Source organism: Phoenix dactylifera, chromosome 7 (genome assembly GCF_051530095.1).
Source record: "Phoenix dactylifera cultivar Ajwa chromosome 7, Ajwa_hap1_PhDact_Kaust_v1.1, whole genome shotgun sequence".
Taxonomy (NCBI): Eukaryota; Viridiplantae; Streptophyta; class Magnoliopsida; order Arecales; family Arecaceae; genus Phoenix; species Phoenix dactylifera.
Window position 1 is genome coordinate 5,782,321 of NC_143196.1, and position 18,869 is coordinate 5,801,189.

Consider the following 18,869-nt stretch of genomic DNA (forward strand, 5'->3'; position numbering starts at 1 on the left):
CTTTTTTCTTAAAGCATGCCCTTGAGGAAGGTTTGAGCGGAGGTGAGGTCCTTCCCACAAAAATGGTCATAGTAAAACTCAAAATAATTGAAATTATAACATGTAAATTGAGATATAGATAAAAGATTTTTGGTGATTTGAGGAACATGTAAAATATTCTTAAGTTGAAAAAGATGAGTAGAAGTATGTAAAAGAGAGTGACCAATAATTTTTATAACCAAACCTGAACCATTTTCTATGGTAACCTAGTCAGAACCACCATAGTCACAGATAAGATGAAGATTAAGCATATCTAAAGTCATGTAATAAGAGGCACATGTGTATGTGTACCATGTTGAATCATTCACAACAACAATATTTGCTTGTGGAGAAATAACTTCTGCTTGATAAGATTGATCAAAGCAATGGTAACACATCAAGACCGCATGCCTATATTTGTGGCAAACTTGACAATGTATCTTATTTTGATTTCGGGCATTAGTAGTATTTGGAGGTTTTAAGTCACAACCCTTCTGGTGGTAAGATTCCTAAGGAGAAAAAATAGTTGCTTCATCATTTAAGAAATTACGCATTGGCTGCTGGGGTCGTTATGGCAGACCTCGTTGGCTGCCTTTTTACACATAATTTGCAGTGGGTGGAATCCCACCCATAGCTAAATGAGTTATGAAAGTTTGGAGTTTCAGTTGGGTATTATGTTGGAGAAGAATGCTATGTAGTTCTTCAAAAGTAGTGGCAATCTTCGTGGTAAGGAGTATGAAGACAAGGTGTTTGTACTCTAGACCAAGGCCGAGCAAGATTTGATGGCATAAATGGCCAGGCAATACTGGTCTATTAATGATAGCCAAGTTGTCAAATATTTTTTTTTTCCTCTTGCAAATAATTCGCTATAGAGAGCGAGCCCCTGTTATGAGCATAAAAATCCGTTATAAGAGTACTGTAACATGCTTCACTCTGGATGTCATTAAGTCGCTCAAGAGCAAGCCAAATATCTTGGGCATATGGTGATCTGACGACATGAACCATTATCGCATAGGATATGTTGTTGAGGAGCCACGCTAGAGCGATTTGATCAGAGAGTATCTATGACTTATAGGTTGGATTAGAGATTGGCTTCTCTATCCTTTCATCATCTAAAGTTATGACAATCGTTGGAGATGGAGGTGAGATCGTGCCATCAATAAGATTCCATAGTTGGTTGTTAAGAGAGATTGGATACCTGCCTTCCAGGTAATAAAATTATCCCTATTAAGTTGAATAGCAACTGAAGACAGGTAGAGTGGTAGGTGTAGGCCCACCGGGCCCGAGGACTAAACGGGCCGTGCCTGGCCCGGCCTGCTTATGAAGCGGGCCGTGACGGGCCGGCACGGCCCGTCCAGCACGGAACGCCAGCCCGGCCCGGCCCCAGGCCCGTCTATTGGCGGGCCGGGCCGGGCCCGGCACGAGACGGGCCGTGCCAGGCACGGCCCGCAACGGGTGCAAACGGGCCGTGCCAGGCACGGCCCGTCTGGAGAGGGGGGCCCAGGCCCTTATGGGCCCTTATGGAGAGGTGAGTAATGCCGCCACCACCACCTCGGTGGTCCATCCCACCATGACCATGCCTTTGTTCGCGCGATTCCCCTTCTCCATCCCCCTGCAAACCCTAAACCCTACTAAACCAAATGCTCGTCTCCGTTCCCCATGGCCCGTCTTCCTCCTCATCCAGATCGGCTCCATCTCCAGCCTCAAGGTAGCCTGGCGCAAGGACCGCCTCCTCGACTCCGCCATCGAGCGCGACAAGCGGTGGCACCTCTGCGCCCGCGTCGTCCGCGAGGTCCTCAACGAGCCCGGCCACGCCATCCCGCTCCGCTACCTCGAGAAGCGCCGCGAACGCCTCCACCTCCCCGTCAAGGTGAAGACCTTCCTCTCCCGCTACCCCAACCTCTTCGACCTCTACCCCGACCGCATCAAGCCCAAGACCGAGCCCGTCCCCTTCCTCCGCCCCTCCCCCCGCCTCCGCTCCTTCCTCGCCCTCGAAGCCTCCCTCCGCACCCACCAGGAGCCCCTCGTCCTCGCCAAGCTCTGCAAGCTCCTCATGATGTCCAGGGACAGGGTCATCCCCGCCGAGAAGCTCCTCAACGTCAAGCGCGACTTCGGCTTCCCCGACGACCTCCTCACCTCCCTCGTCCCCAAATACCCCCACCTCCTCCGCCTCGTCCCCAGGCCCGGACCGTGCCAGGCCCGCAAGCCAGCCCGGCCCAGGCCCTTATGGGCCGTGCCGGGCTGGCCCGCGGGCCGTGCCGTGCTTGGCCCGCGGGCCTAGAGCGGGCCGTGCCGGCCCAGGCCCGAAGCGGGCCGTGCCGGGCTCGGCCCGCGGTCCAGTACCCTGTGACCCAGCACGGCCCTCTCAAATGGGCCGTGCCAGGCACGGCCCGGCACTGTAGCTAGCGGGCCGTGCCAGGCACGGCCCGCTTTGTGCCGGGCCGTGGGCGGCCCGGCCCAGTGCCCAACTCTAGAGGACGCCCTAGAGATAACAAAGGTTGAAGGCTCTGATACCATGTAGGAAAAAAGAATATGTGGAAAAAAATATTGTGGAGAACTTTTTCTAACCTTTCTCATGAGATAATCATCATGTATAGTTATAGTTAAGAATGTACAAGAGACTACAACAAGGATAATACAAAGATAGAAAGAAATAACAAATGGATCCTTAAGATCAATCCTATATTTATTTTATTCGAAATTTAAAATTTAGAATTTAGAATTCAGAATTCAGAATTTATAATTTAAAAATTTGAAATTCTTAGAATTATAGATCTTGGATATGTGGCTTGATATAGGGTTGAGATAAAGATATTGCCAAGAACCTTCATAGTTAATGTATACAGTTATGTAGATATTGTAGATCTTTATCTACAAGCTATGCATTAGGTTTGTTTTGATTGCACATCAAACTATACTAGCTATACTCATTAATTCCAATAGAAAATCTATGCAGTTTTTTAAAGGCTACATAAACTTATATAAAAATTGAGTATTTTTATAGCAATTGTTAGCCAATAAAAGAAGGTTAGATATGCAACTGAAACTGAAATTACACAATTATATATTATATTACATAAATTAGTAACAATTATTTTGAATTTTTACATCCCAACTTTGTATGCTAACCTTCATAGATGATCTCCATGTTTTCACAGATATTCAATTATGCCCGATTTTGCTCCTTTTAATTTTGGTGTCATACAAGTTTTCAAATATTGCAAATAGAAACTTGCCAAATTGCAAAACATCAATTGAACTGTAGATGTCGTTCACGAAGGTTAATGTGTACAACAAACATATGGAACTCTGAAATAAATCATATTAATTTATACACTGAAATAAATATACTTTTTGCCCTCCTATTTTAATTGGATGGCTAGACTTATTTTTGCAACTGCTCAAAGCGCTCTATAAAAGTGTGCAATTTTTCTTACATGCATGGCAAAATGTTACCATCACATTATGTACATAGTGCACGTAAGGTTAATGTGCAAACTAATATAGAGAGAGATGTGCAATTGAAACAAAGTTATGCTACAACCATGCTCTTGGGTATTACACAAAGCTGCCACCGACGGCAGCTTTTAAGCTGCTTCTTACTCCGGTTTTTTTTCTCTTAAAACGACATCGATTCCCTTTCATTGATATGATGACAAATTGAATCCATCCCCACCTCCACCTCCGAAGAAAACAAAAATGATATAAGGACAAAGTTTATAAGAAAAACCTTGAAAAACTGTCTTCTTCCAAAAAGTATATAGTGAAAAATGCGCACTTGTGGGCCTTCCGGACAGGATGTCATGTGTCCTCCTGAGGTACCTTAACCACATTTTCTTTCTTCCGTTATCTTCTCCAAAGTGTTACAAATACAAAACTAAATAGAAAAGCTAACCCACCAACACAGTGATGAGGGCCCATCAAATTCTACTTCTTTTTATGCCATTCTCAAGATAAGTTGCAGACAATAATTTTGAGCTTGTATCAAAAAAAGTCTAAGAGTTCGTTTGGTTCGCGAAAAGCATTTTTTTTCTCAAAAAAATATGATTCATGAAAAATTGATTTCTGAAAAGAGGATGCCTAAGGAAATACTTTTGGCATGTTTGGTTGACCATGAAAAAGTGATAGATTTTAAAGGGCTTATGTTTGGTTGACTATCCTTTTTTTTAGGAAAGTTATGTGTAATTCCTATTATACTCTTAATAAAAATTATGTCTTTAATGCGTTGAATCAAATAAGAATAGCTAAAGGGCCTTTTTCGAAAAAAATAAAAATGTTTCGATTTCCGGTTTATGAAAAAATAACTTTTTCATTTTTATTATTGGAAAGACTTTTTCATGAAACGTGGAAATCATATTTCCATAAAAATCCAACTTTTCCATCTTTTTTTTTTGAAAATTTCAATCAAATAAAAGGTATCTCTTTACTTTTTCGTTGACCACATTTTTCTTTCTTCTTTTTTCGCAAACCAAATGAACCCTAAACATGCCAAATATCTAAATTAACTCGGCATTGCCCATCGACGGATGCCAAGAAACAAAGAAACTTTAATGGTGTGGGCTTGGCCGACTGATGCACCCCACACCATCCTCACCTACACCCATCACTATACATTCACTAGTGCTGTCTTTGTGGGATCATAACATTTAGTGTTTATCCTCTATTAGATATCAAATATTATAATATCTTCCTCCCGTCCCAGGAATCATAGCTGGATCTTCCCCCCTCCCCTGAAAAAAAAAAAAAAAAAACCACATCCATTTTTTTCTGAAATTTTCTATGCAATGTGCTCTTATGTATAAAAAAAAACAGCCACACGTCACATCTACCACTGCACTCCATCGCTACTCCCACTCTCTCCCCCATTCTGGACTCACCACCCAACGCCACCACGTAGCCGTTGCTCTCTCCATAAATGGCTCTCCCGCCATTTGCCGTTCTCCCAGGCCATTGCGTTGGATTCGTGTCATCGTCTCCTATTAGTTCGTCAATTTGTTTTTAAAAGCAAAACCCAATCTAAACCAAGATAAAGAAATACTCATAAAAATCGGAAGGAAAGCCGCATAATGCGCTCCGCCTAGGCTCCCATTTATAGCCGCCGCAGACCGCGGCGAAGGCGCCGCCTTGTCCTCCCGCGCTTGCCGGCGACCGGTGAGGAGATGCCCTCCCTCGCCATTCCGGCCGTCCTACGGCCGCCGCCTCCAACGACCGGACCGGGGCTCTCCGCTCCCGTGGACATCGTCGGCCCGTGGCGGCGGAGCATGGGGTTGGTCGCCGCCCGACCATGCCCCCTCCCCCTACCCCCGATCCTCGCCGTGGGCAAAGAGACCGTCGAGATCGCCTCCGCCGAAGCCTCCAATGGTTCTGTCTCAGGTATCTTGTCCACTTTTCCCTCCAAGAATTGTCAATAGTTTGCGAACTTTTTCATTAAAATCTCCAGTTTGTGATTTTTGAGTGCTGGTTTGTTAGAAATAGTGCTGCGTTTAGTTAAGTTTCGCGGAGTTTTACGTTTCAATTGGGCTGGGAATGATGAAAGATTGGTTCTTGATGTTTCGTCCTTCAATAATCGTTAGCGGTTTCTGAAATTTGTGTCAGCTTCCAGTCTCTTTCATTTTGTTTGTGATTATGAGTGGATTGGTAGAATTACTGTGCATTTGGTTAAATTTGTCAATTTTTTTTATTTGAATTGGCTTGAATTCTTGGGGGGATGCTGTTCGAGCTTTGAGGGCTGTGTGGATGTGGCCAAAAACTCTTTGGCTGGTCTGGGGGGCTCTTGATGGCTCTTTTTGCCTCATGCAAGGAATTGGGACAATATTTATGGGTTGGTGGGGCCTCGACACAGGGGATGGTAATCAAAAGGGTTTAAAGATGTCTTTCTTTTGATACTTTTCCATTATACTTGCTCTGGTATCTTTCACCGAACCAAATAATTTATTAGGGCAGATGGGGATGCAGGCCAAGTAGTCTAGAGGTTTGCAAGTACGAGACAGCAGAAAAGATAAAGATTAAGAGAATGACTACTGGTGTAGTTTGTAGTCAATTATGTGAACTAAATCATGACAGGAAGTAAAGGAGTTTGAATATTTTTAGAATCTTGACCACTTTTCATGGTCATTTTTGACGAGTTTGTATTTTCACATTGAACTTCAAGCTTTTTGTTCTTGATGGATCAAGGGAAAAGGAATCTTGTGATGTCCACTGTTGGGAATTCGACAAACATTGTATGGCATGAATGTCTAGTTGGGAAGCTCGAAAGGCAGAAGTTGCTCAAGCAGAAGGGATGTGTCATATGGATCACAGGTCTCAGCGGTTCAGGTTTGTTGACAAAAGTTTCTAGTTACCTCTTGATTTGTTGATGAGCTCGAGCTAAATTTGCACTATTGCTGTCTTCTTGTTTCTGTGCATCTTGTCTCTGGCTATGATGCACCTTAAATCTCAATTTCTTACATGTATTTTTTTAATAATATTTTTTTTTGTATCCATTATATTACATGTAATTATTCAAATCTTTTAAATCAGCTCTTTCATGGTTTACCCTCTCTAGGATTCCATTGGGCTACCTAACCTAGGCCGTACTGTAATTTGGTATGCTGCTTGTTTGAAAATTGGAGTTAGATCCAGTTCTTATTCTTGTGAAGTAGATGGCTCAGATTGATGACTCTCTTGTTAGCACCATATGTGTTACATAGTGTTTTTTAATGGCATTAATTGTTGGTTTTTCAATCATATTCATGTCAGATAAAGTTGTTTGCTTGGTGATATTGAGTTTCAGTCCTCAAATGTGAAACTATTTACTACATTTTTTACCATCTATTTTACATGTTTATGCAAAAATTGCTCCTGTCAGGGTTCATGTCTGTTATTGTCATTTCTACCTGATAATGAGTTAAAAAAACAACTGATGAAATAGGAGGAAAAAAGTCAACACAGATAAACTATAGACATGCCATGCTTCTTTACTTTCTTGATGGTCAGACAATTCTTTATTGAACTTATCTTATAAGAGTAATGCTGTGTTTATACCAATTATTTGTGCATGAGAGTACAAACCATTCAGCAAGAACAGCTACTGCACCAGATATGAGGATGGTGATGTTGATCTTTTTGACTTGATTTACTATAAGACTGAATTACTTTTATTACAAGGTTTGGAGTACTTCATATTGTGCATATGCTTTTCATGCCCGGGACAGAATACTGTTGCTCTGTGTTATGTCGAGTAGCAGCAAATTAAAGCATGAGAAGACACATAATCCTGTGAATTTTAAACACTTTTCCACCAGAAAGAAAGAATTTGGAACAATTAAGATATGTTTACTACTCCTAACTATATTCTAATTTTAGATTTGTTAGCTTGTCTAGTTAAGAGACCTCATATCCTAAAATCCTTTTTGCCCCCTAAGTTTCACATTCCATAAACCCTCAGAAATACTCCAATTGTTCATGAACATCGGTATAAGGCAATTTTCAGACAATGCTAACATCTTCAAGCACAAATTATCAACAAATGACACCACTATTGAAATCTAATCTAAGTAAAAAATGATCAAATAGTTTGATCTACCAAGCACTAACAGTTCTTTCATGTGTCCACCATGTATCAACTGAATTGCATCCTACTAATTTGTATGCTATATACGAGTAAGAGTGGCTAATACTAATTTGATATTTATGGATGTTTGACCTCAAAAATAAAGGTTTTCCTAACTTGTTTTACAGTCCAGCTATCAGAAAGTAGTTTTATCAAAACTTCTCCAAAGGTTGATACGTTGTTTGAAGAAAGACTTTTTACTTTTCGTTTTTTAAAGAAAATCCATTTTCTAACTAAATTCGAGTAGCACTTCTATAAATGAGATAATTTGTTGAATGATTATCCTTAGATAAGAAGGTCATAATTATATATTTTTGATGGAAAATGCTTTTCCCTACTTCTCTTTTTTTATTGAATAAAAGATGGATAACCAATTCTGTTCTTTCTTTTAATGGTTTTCTCACACCCTGTAAAGTTAATTCATATCTGTTCAAAAGTATGTACATAATATGCTCCTTCATATGCTGGACACAGAGCAGAGAAACCTCAATATCAAATATTCTGGAGTTCTGTTTCATATCAATTTTTCTTTAGCATTGTGTACTTGGCAAAAATGAACCTTTTATTATTTAACATGGTAATAGAGTATTGTGAGTACACTTTAGAATCTTAGATACATTTTAATGAGAGTGAGCATCACTGAAAGCAGATCAGGATGAAACTGGAAAAGTGTAACAACATAGAATTGCTGTTGCTTATGTCTAAAGAAAGTGATTAAACTTAATATCTATGAGGGCATGACATTATCAGAAACTTTACTTCAGTCATTCCTTAATTCTTATCCTGCTAGCTACAATGCTATCAGATTCTTTCACATTTTACTATTCACTAGCAACATCCATATTATCCTGAGTTTAGCTGTGACTTGAAAAATTTTGGATTTTCTCTCCCACCAAATCACATGTATAGCTCCCCCTTTAAGCATGTAGTATTAATGAAGATCCTGCATTACCCTTGATCTAGAACATACTATGTGCTTTTGCTTACACTAGCAAAATCTGAGTGTACCCTACTAACCTTCAATACTACCATGCTAGTACTGTTTCTGTCAGATGTTTCAAGTTCAATTGGTTGTGCATTGCTTAAAGATGACTATAGTATAACTATCAAGTCTTGTCTGAATTAATGGGATCCACTTTAGGAATTCTCATTGAACTAGACAAAATTATTCAAAAATTGGTTCTAATGGGCTTCTAATGTTAAAGGTTGGTCTGATAGCCGGGAATACTTTGAAAGAGATTTGAAGGACCCACACAATAAGAGAAATGGTGTTTTTCCATCATTAGTTATGGTAGGAATGGTTATATTGATTTGTGAAACATGATTGACTCTTGTCCTTTGTTTCTTTATGTGAACTCTTCTTCTGGTCAGATATATGTGACATACAAGGGGTGCTTAAATTCCTTGCTACCCTATCTTCATGATTCTGTAAATGTGTAGGAAATATATCTTAAGACCTTTGATTCAGCTGCAAGAGGAGGCAAAAAAAGGGAGTTGTAGGTGGGATCAAAGAGGCCATTGATATGTAATCAAGAGTTTCAGGATACCACAAACATTTTTTAAATGTCTGTGATATTTTGCACTGGGATGTGGTTTTAGACAAAAACTCTAGCTTAATCACAATTAGTTTTTCAAGAACTCTTTCTTTCTTTTTTTTTTTTTTTTGCAAAATAATGATTAGTTTTGTAAGTTAGATGTTTGCTTATTGGATCATATCTGGAAGGACATATAATGGTGATTCCTAGTTGATCCAATTTTCTTGATCAAGTTTCTGTCAATGGGTGTCTTTGTAGCCACTACCTGCAGAGTCATTGATTGTCTTTGGTCATTTCTGCTTATTTTTTGCAATTGGAAATGTATGTTGTAATTAAGCTGACAAAGGAAAAAAAATCCTTTTTCCAATTTCTCTTATATTTAATTATGCATCCATGCTTTAGGCAAAAGCACATTGGCATGTGCACTGAGTCGTGAGTTGTACAGCAGAGAGTACCTGACATATGTCCTTGATGGTGACAATATTAGACATGGACTAAATCGAGATCTTAGTTTCAAAGCAGAAGACCGTGCAGAAAATATACGCAGAGTTGGTAAGTGTTTTTGGAAATGTTTGTATGTTTTTTCTTGGTACAAACATAAAGAGTTTCTTGTTAATAAATGTATTGGAAATTTAAGTTTTTAGCCAGTTGCTCTTAGAGACCCATGTTTGTGATCTATTTCTAGGATCTCTTCTCTAGTTGTGTTTCTTAAATACTTGGTGTGCTTTCTAAGTGAGCAGTGCACTTTGGGAAATTAATGCAGAAATATTATTTTTGTACAATCATTTCTAAGTTCCCCCACAATCTTTTATAGGGGAATTAGCAAAGCTCTTTGCAGATGCTGGTGTTATATGCATAGCTAGCTTGATATCTCCATACAGAAGAGATCGTGATGCTTGCCGTGCTCTACTGCCAGATTCTACATTTATTGAGGTAAATGCTTCTGTTATAACATTATTAAACATCCAAATTATTGATTATTCCTGCTAGCATAAATGATTTATGAAAAAGTAAAAGTTATTCAGGTATTCATGAATATTCCACTAGAAGTTTGTGAAGCAAGGGATCCAAAAGGCTTGTACAAACTTGCACGCGCAGGAAAGATCAAAGGTACACATCAGAAATTGATTAGGTTATTGATCTGGGGTCTTGTAAGTGATTCTTGATAAGTTGTATATTGCCTTTTATTTTGTTATGGAAACATAGCAAGCATGGCTTCAAAGAAACAGCCTATTTGCCTGATTTGCATCAGTGTTTGAAGTTTATTTTGTGAAACTGCAGGTTTTACTGGAATAGATGATCCTTATGAGCCACCCTTGGACTGTGAGGTGAGTCATGATGAGCTTTTATGATTTGCAAGGAAAATTTTCTTTCAACATTATATATATGCATAACTTACACGGACTCATTATTGGAAACATCTGAATTCCTCAAGGTCTACAAGGAGTTTGGTTCCATTAGTGCCAAGACAATGGTATCTAACAAATAGAATTCAAGATAAAGAATTTCAGCTCTTTGCAGCATCATTGCTTAAGAAATTTTCCCTCTGCCATGCATACAGAAAATTCAGCATTGGGTTAATAAATTAATTGCCAAGGAGAAATATATTTATTATGATAGTCTGGAGACATTGAAGTATAATTGGTAGTTGGTGGTTGATCATGTTGCTACAATTTGAAATAGATCAATGATCAAAGACAAGATACTTTTGGGATTTGGGATGTTTTGTGCATATAACGAAACCATGTGAACTATTGAGTCTTAAATTTAAATGGACATTAATGAAATCATCAGATAATCAATATTAGCAAACTTAATTGAACAGTGGTTTTTAATTGTTAATGCCCCATAAGTTATTTTGTAAGGACTCGGCTAGCATATTTGATTAGCACAAACAACTGATCACCAACATTTATCTTTAACATCTAAATATGATTAACAATTTCTTTAAAATAATGCACATTAGTAATTTCCTAAAGTAACTTTGGAAAGGATAGCTAATGAAGTATATATTAGAAAGTTTACTTGTAGTCACACACACATGAAGAGTTTTACATGGTGGCTTGTCCATAGACTTCTTAAGATGGATCTGCAGGCATTAGTATCTTCAACCTGAAGATGGTAACAAATTAATGAACCTTCCCTTACTGCATCAACATCAAGTATTTGTATTTCATTTCATTGCTAGTCATTTACATGTGTGCGCTTTTTTTTTTCATTCTACTGCTCCAGCCATTCTTCTTTTTTGTCCTTTGAAAATATAAGTCCATGATTAGATCCCTCTGGTATTCGCTGCATATCCAGAACAATCAGTTATCCATTTTGGTTTATCAAGTGTAACATAATTTTCTTGGCATGGGCGACTGGCTACACTTCTCCCTCCACACACTCAATAGGTATAATCAATGCACCCTCTAGGCAAGGTTTTAAATCCTGTGGGTCGGGGCTGTTCCGGTTTGCCCATGGAATGGGAGATACTGCCATCCTGGCCTATCCTGACACATGGGACAAAGGATATCCCAAGATTTGCGGATCGGGATGTTGGAAAAATGACGTAACAGTCTGGTCCCGAAACTCAAGACGGTACCGCATGCTAGTTTCCCACAGGACATCCCGCTGGGATTTGAGACGATTCCTCTAGGTTCATTGTTGCTGGTAAAGGAGAGAACCGGCCAAAGATGGGTCTGTTTATCAAATTATGTAATAGAAAAAACCTACAACACTATGGGGGGATTGCAGAAATCCATGCTTTCCACCAGACAAAATGGAGGTGCATTTATTATGGCCATCTATGTGTCCTCTCATGTACATAGGATGTTCCCTACACTAGTTGGAGTGTAAAATATCTTTCCAGATGCATGTCTTAAATATCCCCCGTCCACTTTCTTATTAGTGTGATGCTTATATTTGCCTTTATTGCACCAGTATAGCTTGTCTATTGATGTAGGTAGCACTGAAGTTATAGTGCCCTTCTTTCAGATAGTAATAGAAGCAAAAGCTGGGGAGTGCCCTTCTCCAGTAGCCATGGCCGACCAAGTGATATCATACCTCAACAATAATGGCTTCCTGCAGGCATAAGGGTAATTGCTTTTTGTCCACAACTCGTGGACCCATTCAAAGCTGTTTTCGGCTCTGCAGATATAACCGTGGAAACAACTGTATAAGTTGTATTATTTGACATCCGCATTGTAGACTCCAATAATAACCGCCAACCTGCCTGCAGTTGTCTTGTAACAATATGTGCATTTCTTCAGATGTAATCATGTGCCCCATTAGCTCGTCAAATCAGTTTGCAGCTTGCAGACTTTAGCATATTACTTTGTGTTTGTGGGTCCCTGCCCCGTGTCTCAGCGTATAAGAGTCGTATATGTAGTTCAATTTCTTCAGGCAATGCTTTGTCAGAATTGCTATGTACTATAATGTACACTAGATTGCTTTGTCATTCTGTTTTGTTTTGGATGTGCATTCATGAGAAGATCAAGGTTTTCTTGTGGCTCGCTTCCTTAGAACTGGGAGTCTCAATAAGAGATCATGGCCTTTACCTTCGTGTGCTCTTTATTATAATGCTGAAGAGATTGGCTTTCATTTATTCCACTGTTCTTATTCTAAACAGCTTTGGGAGTATTCTTGAATATGGATCAAAGGGAGGGTTCATGCTCGTGCCCCTCTCTTCATTCTGAGGTTTATGGAGAGTCAAAAGATTAATTCCAAAGAGAAAAGGTCTTGGGATATATTGGCAGCAGTGATTTGGTCAAAATTGTGGAAGGAAAGGAGTACACAAATTTTTTAAATTTTCGGCTAATTCTTTCAATTCCGAGCTTTTGAAATCATTTATATTTGGTGGGAATTCTTGATACAAAGTTTCACTCTGAGCCTGAGGTCTTATATTTCAAATCTCTTTTATTGAAAAGACGTCAGCTGATTTCATGTTTCTGATTTCATAATCTCATTAAAATTTTTTTAAATTTTTTTATTATATTTATAGTTCTTGATACAGCCTTATACCTCCCTTCACTTGCCCTCTCTATTGACTTACCTAGGAATATCACTAGGGTGGCAGGTACATGTGGAATGGTGATCCACTTACCCTCATACGTTAGTTGTGGACCATCAACATTATTACCCATGAGGACTACGATGAGGAATTGATCTGTGTGGGGAACCATTAAAAGTGCCAGGTGGAGCTGGGGGCATGATGGGTAATAGTTGCATAAAATGTAATGGAACCCTTCTCTTATCATACATTCTACCTGCTCTTTGTTTCTACCTAACTTTTCAAAAATACCCTTTCCAACCTTATAGCCAGTTGCCAGGTTGCCTCCAAGAATGCTTTGCCTGCATCCCTATAGTTGGGGGGTTCCGAGCGCTAGAGGTGGATGATCTCATCATTGGTGGGGCGGCCTTGGTGGCGAAGAACTTCTGGACGGCTATGGTCAGGCTACACAGTGTAGTTCACGAGGGTTGTGCAATCCTTTGCCATATACTTTATTTTCTCTTTCAATGGGAGGGTGAAGAAAGCCTTGGCAGCTTCGAGCATCTATGATGCCATGGTTGACAATAAGGAAAAGGCCCCAATCGACATAAGCATTTTCTATAGCTTCTATGATGTCAGCTTTAGCCAATGGGTCATTAAGGCCTTGGAGGTTGATTATAGGGATGGCAGAGTTGGAGGATGGTGGTGCTTTGAATTGGAAGAGGGTGGGCTCTGGGAAGCAATTCACCTCTTTGTGGTTGGATAGAGTAATGACGGGTGGAACAGTAACAAGTGTGGTAGGGGTGTTATGGTTTTGGTTTTTATATAAGTTTAGCAATAGGGCTTGCAATAGAAAGGTAGTGGAATGGAATGCCAAGTTATAATAGGTTAGTGGGAGTTGCGGTCTAGAAAAGTGCACAACCGTGGAACATTTTAGCTATTTGTCTTTATGCACATTGCATTAACAACTAGTAGTCAATTAGCTATGAAAGATAAAACAATTTTGTTGGCGATAATTGCTTGCTAGGACGAGTTATGGTTATGACATCAAGAAAGCTAAAATTTGTTGGATCATCATAGGTTAGTTATACAAGTGGCACTTAACAACTCATAAAAGTTAAAACCAATAATAAAGTTTATTTGAGAATGACCTAGTCCTTTTTTATACAAAAGAAAAGCTAAAATAGATAATAAAGTTGATTTGAAATCCAAATCTATTTTATGTGCATTAGATAATTGTAAAGACAAGTAGGAATCATCAGATCATCACAACCAAAATTTGTTTAGCACTTACCAAAATTTGCTAATATTAGTGATGCTCCCCAATGCATGAAAGCTAGAGTTAGTTTCACACTAATTAATTGATAATTTTGGACTTTATTTGCACGCTTTTAACTATGAAAGCCAAAATTAGTTTGATAGTCATTAGATTTTGCTAGGACAAGTAGTAGTCACCGAAGTAATGGAACCCAAAATTAGTTCCTTGTGCACTAGAGTTTGCTAACACATGAGATGCTCTCTTGCTCATAAAAGCTGAAATTAGTTTTATAGCTATCCAAGTTTGCTAACACATGTATCAATCACCAATTCAAGGAAGCCAAAATTAGTTCTATGCTCATCAAAGTCACTTATAGATGGGGGACTTTACTAACACACGAAAGCTAGAATTAGTTTAAAACAAACTAGTAGAGAGGGTATGATTTCATTTTGCCAATATAGTACAATCGAAAATAAAATTGCTACTTTCAGGTTGCTAACCATTATTGGTTATTTATATTCGGAAATAGCTGCAATCATGACTTCAATAATATTACTACTTTCATATTGTTGATTATCAGTTTTAACCATATTAGCATAGTGGCGATTCATCAAGACTTTTATAATGGCCAGTGAAAATTTTGGTGGAAGGTACTCCCATTGCTGAAATCTTAAAGATCAACTTGCATATTTATATAGTAAGTGAATTAAACTGTATGCTAATTGAAGTAACTCACACTGCAGTAGCCATAAGAAAATCTAGTAGAACTATAAGGCATAAATTTTCAGTGCAATGCTGGACAACATGAGATAGGATTTTGGATGGGTTATTGTTGGTTTGTGAAACTTTAGATTTCTCTTTTCTTTGTGCAAATGCTATGTCTAATTTTTTTATAGAAAATTTATTTTTTGGATCCTTAAATATTATTATAATGACAATGAATAATTTTCTTGTAGAAGCATCATATTTGAACTTTATTAAACTAGTGCGCCCCACTTCCTATCGATTGCACATTTAGCTTAGTTGATGCCCTACTATGAAACATTCACACATTCAAGTAGTTGATTTGCATATTTGGTAACATATGTTCAAATATACTAGTTGATTTGCTTATGAAAATGTCTTATAGTATTCATAAGCACGAGGATGTAATGGTCAAAGGAGAACCTTTGTCTAAAAAAGGTGATTCTTCTCCCAAAAATGAGAAAATTTATTTTTCTTGCCGAGCATATTTTGGTTTTGGGGCCAATTTTTTGCATTTTGGGGTTTCTTTGGTTCCATCAATGTCTTTTCATGCAGCCTTTTTCTGAGGTTTTCTTTCAGATAGTTTTAATTACATAAATACTATTTTAGGATAGATTTGTGAATTTTGATTAGGCCTTGTAGCTTGAATTTGTTTGAGCATGCCGATAAAACTTTAGGCCCGACTAGCAGCACTTATTTTTGATGCAAAGATCAAGCTTGGGCCAACATTGTTTTTGGCTACATTGATACTGAGTTATTACTTAGTGCTACGAATGCGAAGGTTCAAGGTGAGAATCTTTAAGAGTTGCCGAATCCCATCCTCCTCTATGTTGTGGAAATGGTTGACTCCATCTCGAATCAAGCAAATTTTAAAGTAATTATCAGGCGACAAATACCCTTCTAAGTGCCATTTAGGAGGATTCCTTTATGCACCAACCAATGGATTGTTTTACCCTTCCACCCAACTTTGATATTCTAGAAAAATAGTACACTATCTTAATGTTTTAAGCTTAGTATGTATAAATGCCTATACTTCACCCACCATTATCTGTAGTAATAAAAGCTTATAATAAAGAGCATTAGCTCTACTTTCCTGCTGTCATAGTACATGCATTTTATATATCATAAAAAATTAACAAAAGTAAAGGTCTTAGCACCCTACTTTCTAGAATTCTTCATGATTATTAGTTTATCTAAGAGATTCAAGCTAAGCAAGTTGAAGAAATCATTCTTTCTCTCCTTTTGAACAAAGTTGATATTTTTTTTGGTACACTGGCTGCTCATACTAATCTCGCATGGGCACAGCCAAAAGAGTCATAAAAGAAGCTGGCATAGCAGTGGAGAAACAGATATATGCCGGGTCCAGAGGATCTCTCCAAAGAGTTGGGCAATAAAGGAGGCGGCCCAATCAACTGCTCTATTCGCCTCTCGATACATATGCACAGTCTGGAAGGCATCATACTCCCTTAGCAACCGACGGATGTTGCCTAGTAGCGGGTGCTCTGCCCCTCCGCCTCTTTTAATATCCATTCAATCACCACCCTCTCAATCACCACGACTGAGTCGCCCTCAAGGATAATACTCCCAGCCCCTAACACATGTTTCACATAAGAGATTTCCTTCCACGATGCTCTAAGCTCCACCCCAAAAGTTGATGCCTCGAAGGTGCGTCGCCCCCCCTCCCCATCCCGCAGCAATCAACCTGGAGTCATGGTCCTTGATCACAAATGCAGTTCCAGCTTTGTCTCCATTAGCAAGCAGACTGCCATCAAATTTGTTATTAAAGTTGATATTAAAGCTTTCCCACTTTGGCAAATTTAGGAACAGCTAAATTCTTCGAATAGGCGGAGCATGCAATTTGGATTAAATACTAAAAATTTGTTCTAGAAAAAGTTGTTGCAAGTATCTCATTTTATATACTTCTATATTGTCCAACTATGGATGCTTAGGGTATAGATCCACTCTTATATATCCCCAAACTGTACATAAAAAAAATTGTAACACTATTTTTCCATATTCTTTTTTAGTACCTTGCTTATCCAAAATTTTAAAGTTTATACTCTATATAAACCAAAACATAATTTTCTAGAAACAACGCACATTGAGAATGTCATAATTATCTCACCCTCTATAATCGCCATCCCTCCAACCCTTGCCCTACCCTGACAAAAAAAAAAGAAAAAAAGATTCTGATTCATGTGGAGGATTCTAGAAGACTTGATATAACCATGCCAACAAAATCTTTGCATACAAAATTTCTCTACGAAGTTCAAAGTAAGAGAGAATCTCAATGATCATTACTAATGCTCCTTATGTTCAACTTTCAATATCATAAATATTGAACGTTGAATTGATGAAAGAGAAATATCTTAGCATAAAAGAGTTTATTAATGCAGCAATAGGAACTTAACTCTACTAAGATGACCATCATTAATTTATAGACTCATAAAATTGACTTGATGAGGAAACATGGTAGACATAGATAATATAAAGACCAATACCGAAATGGCAGACTCGATGACACACAAGACCTAGCATGCTCTTATGATTATTTGACCAAAGATAAGTGTGATGAATGAACACCTCCCTATGATCCCCTAAATATGAACCACAGTGTCAAAACCATTGATCCCATGCCCATTTGCAACTGCCAATGAAACCCGAGTCATTTTCTTATTTACCACTACTTGGTCCTCTACAGCCTTGTACCTCCCTTCACTTGCCCTCTCCATGGACTTACCTAGGAATACCATTAGGAGAGAGGCATATGTGGAACAGTGACCTACTTACCCTCATATCTTAGTTGTGGTCCATCAACATTGTTATCCATGAGGACCCCAATGAGGCATTGATTAGTGTGGGGTCCCATTCCATGTGCTAGGTGGTGCTGGGAGCTTGATGGATAATAGTTGCATAATTTGTATTGGAACCCTTCTCTTATCATGACTTCTACATACTATCATCTTTGCCTAACCTTCAAAAATGGCCCTTTCCAACCTCCTAGCAAGTTTTCAGGCTGCCTTTAAGAATGCTTTGGCCGCATCCCTATTGTTGGAGGGTTCCAAAGACCAGAGGTGGATGACCTCATCATTGATAGGGCGGCCTTGCTAGCGGAGTACCTCTTGCCAGCTATGGTCATATTGTGCAATGTAGCTCATGAGGGTTGTGCTATCCTTTGTCATATATATTTAATCTTCTCTCGCTGTGGGAGGGCGAAGAAGGCCTTGGCAGCTTCGAGCATCCCCTCCATTATTGATGCCTCGACGCTATGGTTGACAACAAGAAAGAGACCCTAATCGGCATAGGCCTTGTCTATAGCCTCTATAATGCCAACTATAGCCAATGGGTTGTTGAGGCCTTGGAGGTTGATGATTGGGATGGCAGAGGTGGAGGATAGTAGTGCTTTGAATTTGGAGAGGGTGGGCTCTAGGAAGCGATTCACCTCTTTGTGGTTGGATAGAGTAATGACGGGTGGGACAGCAATGAGTGTAGTAGGAGGTGCCAAGGTCTTGGTTTTCAATTATGTTTAGTGATAGGGCCTGCAATAAAAAGGAAGTAGAGTAGAATCCAAATTTATAATGGGTTAGTGGGAGTTGCGGACTAGGAAAATGTCCAACTGCAGAACATTTTAGCCATTTGTCTTCATGCACATTGCGTTAATAACTAGTAATTAATTAGTTGTGAAAGAAAACAATTTTGTTGGCAATAACAGCTTGCTAGGATAAGTGATGCTCAGGACATCAAGAAAGC

The 18,869-nt window shown here is 39.0% G+C and overlaps 2 protein-coding genes across 3 annotated transcripts; both read left to right on the forward strand.

Moving 5' to 3' along the window:
• The first annotated feature begins 1,528 nt into the window (after positions 1-1,528).
• Positions 1,529-2,907, forward strand: LOC148702866 (protein WHAT'S THIS FACTOR 1 homolog, chloroplastic-like). Its single transcript, XM_088700815.2, has 2 exons — positions 1,529-2,208; positions 2,817-2,907. Exons 1-2 carry the CDS (start codon positions 1,529-1,531, stop codon positions 2,905-2,907), a joined length of 771 nt encoding a protein of 256 aa, XP_088556941.2.
• A 1,750-nt stretch (positions 2,908-4,657) lies between these two features.
• Positions 4,658-12,689, forward strand: LOC103705309 (adenylyl-sulfate kinase 3-like). Of its 2 annotated transcripts, XM_008788972.6 has the most exons (7): positions 4,658-5,391; positions 6,193-6,333; positions 9,547-9,696; positions 9,959-10,077; positions 10,170-10,254; positions 10,426-10,472; positions 12,124-12,689. In XM_008788972.6, the coding sequence occupies exons 1-7, from the start codon at positions 5,178-5,180 to the stop codon at positions 12,220-12,222; spliced, it is 855 nt and encodes a 284-aa protein (XP_008787194.4). In that variant the 5' UTR covers positions 4,658-5,177; the 3' UTR covers positions 12,223-12,689. The 2 variants fall into 2 exon arrangements, with proteins under 2 accessions (XP_008787194.4, XP_038973060.3); XM_039117132.3 differs by lacking the exon at positions 9,547-9,696.
• Positions 12,690-18,869: the final 6,180 nt, after the last annotated feature.

What these genes read in the sequence shown, in the direction of transcription:
- LOC148702866 (XM_088700815.2), top strand. Translation starts at nt 1,529, where the DNA reads ATGGGCCCTTATGGAGAGGTGAGTAATGCCGCCACCACCACCTCGGTG. An exon ending in CTCGTCCCCAGGCCCGGACC is followed by an intron (nt 2,209 to 2,816) that starts GTGCCAGGCCCG and finishes GGCTTGATATAG; the next exon opens with GGTTGAGATAAAGATATTGC.
- LOC103705309 (XM_008788972.6), top strand. Translation starts at nt 5,178, where the DNA reads ATGCCCTCCCTCGCCATTCCGGCCGTCCTACGGCCGCCGCCTCCAACG. An exon ending in CTCCAATGGTTCTGTCTCAG is followed by an intron (nt 5,392 to 6,192) that starts GTATCTTGTCCA and finishes TGATGGATCAAG; the next exon opens with GGAAAAGGAATCTTGTGATG. An exon ending in ACGCGCAGGAAAGATCAAAG is followed by an intron (nt 10,255 to 10,425) that starts GTACACATCAGA and finishes GTGAAACTGCAG; the next exon opens with GTTTTACTGGAATAGATGAT.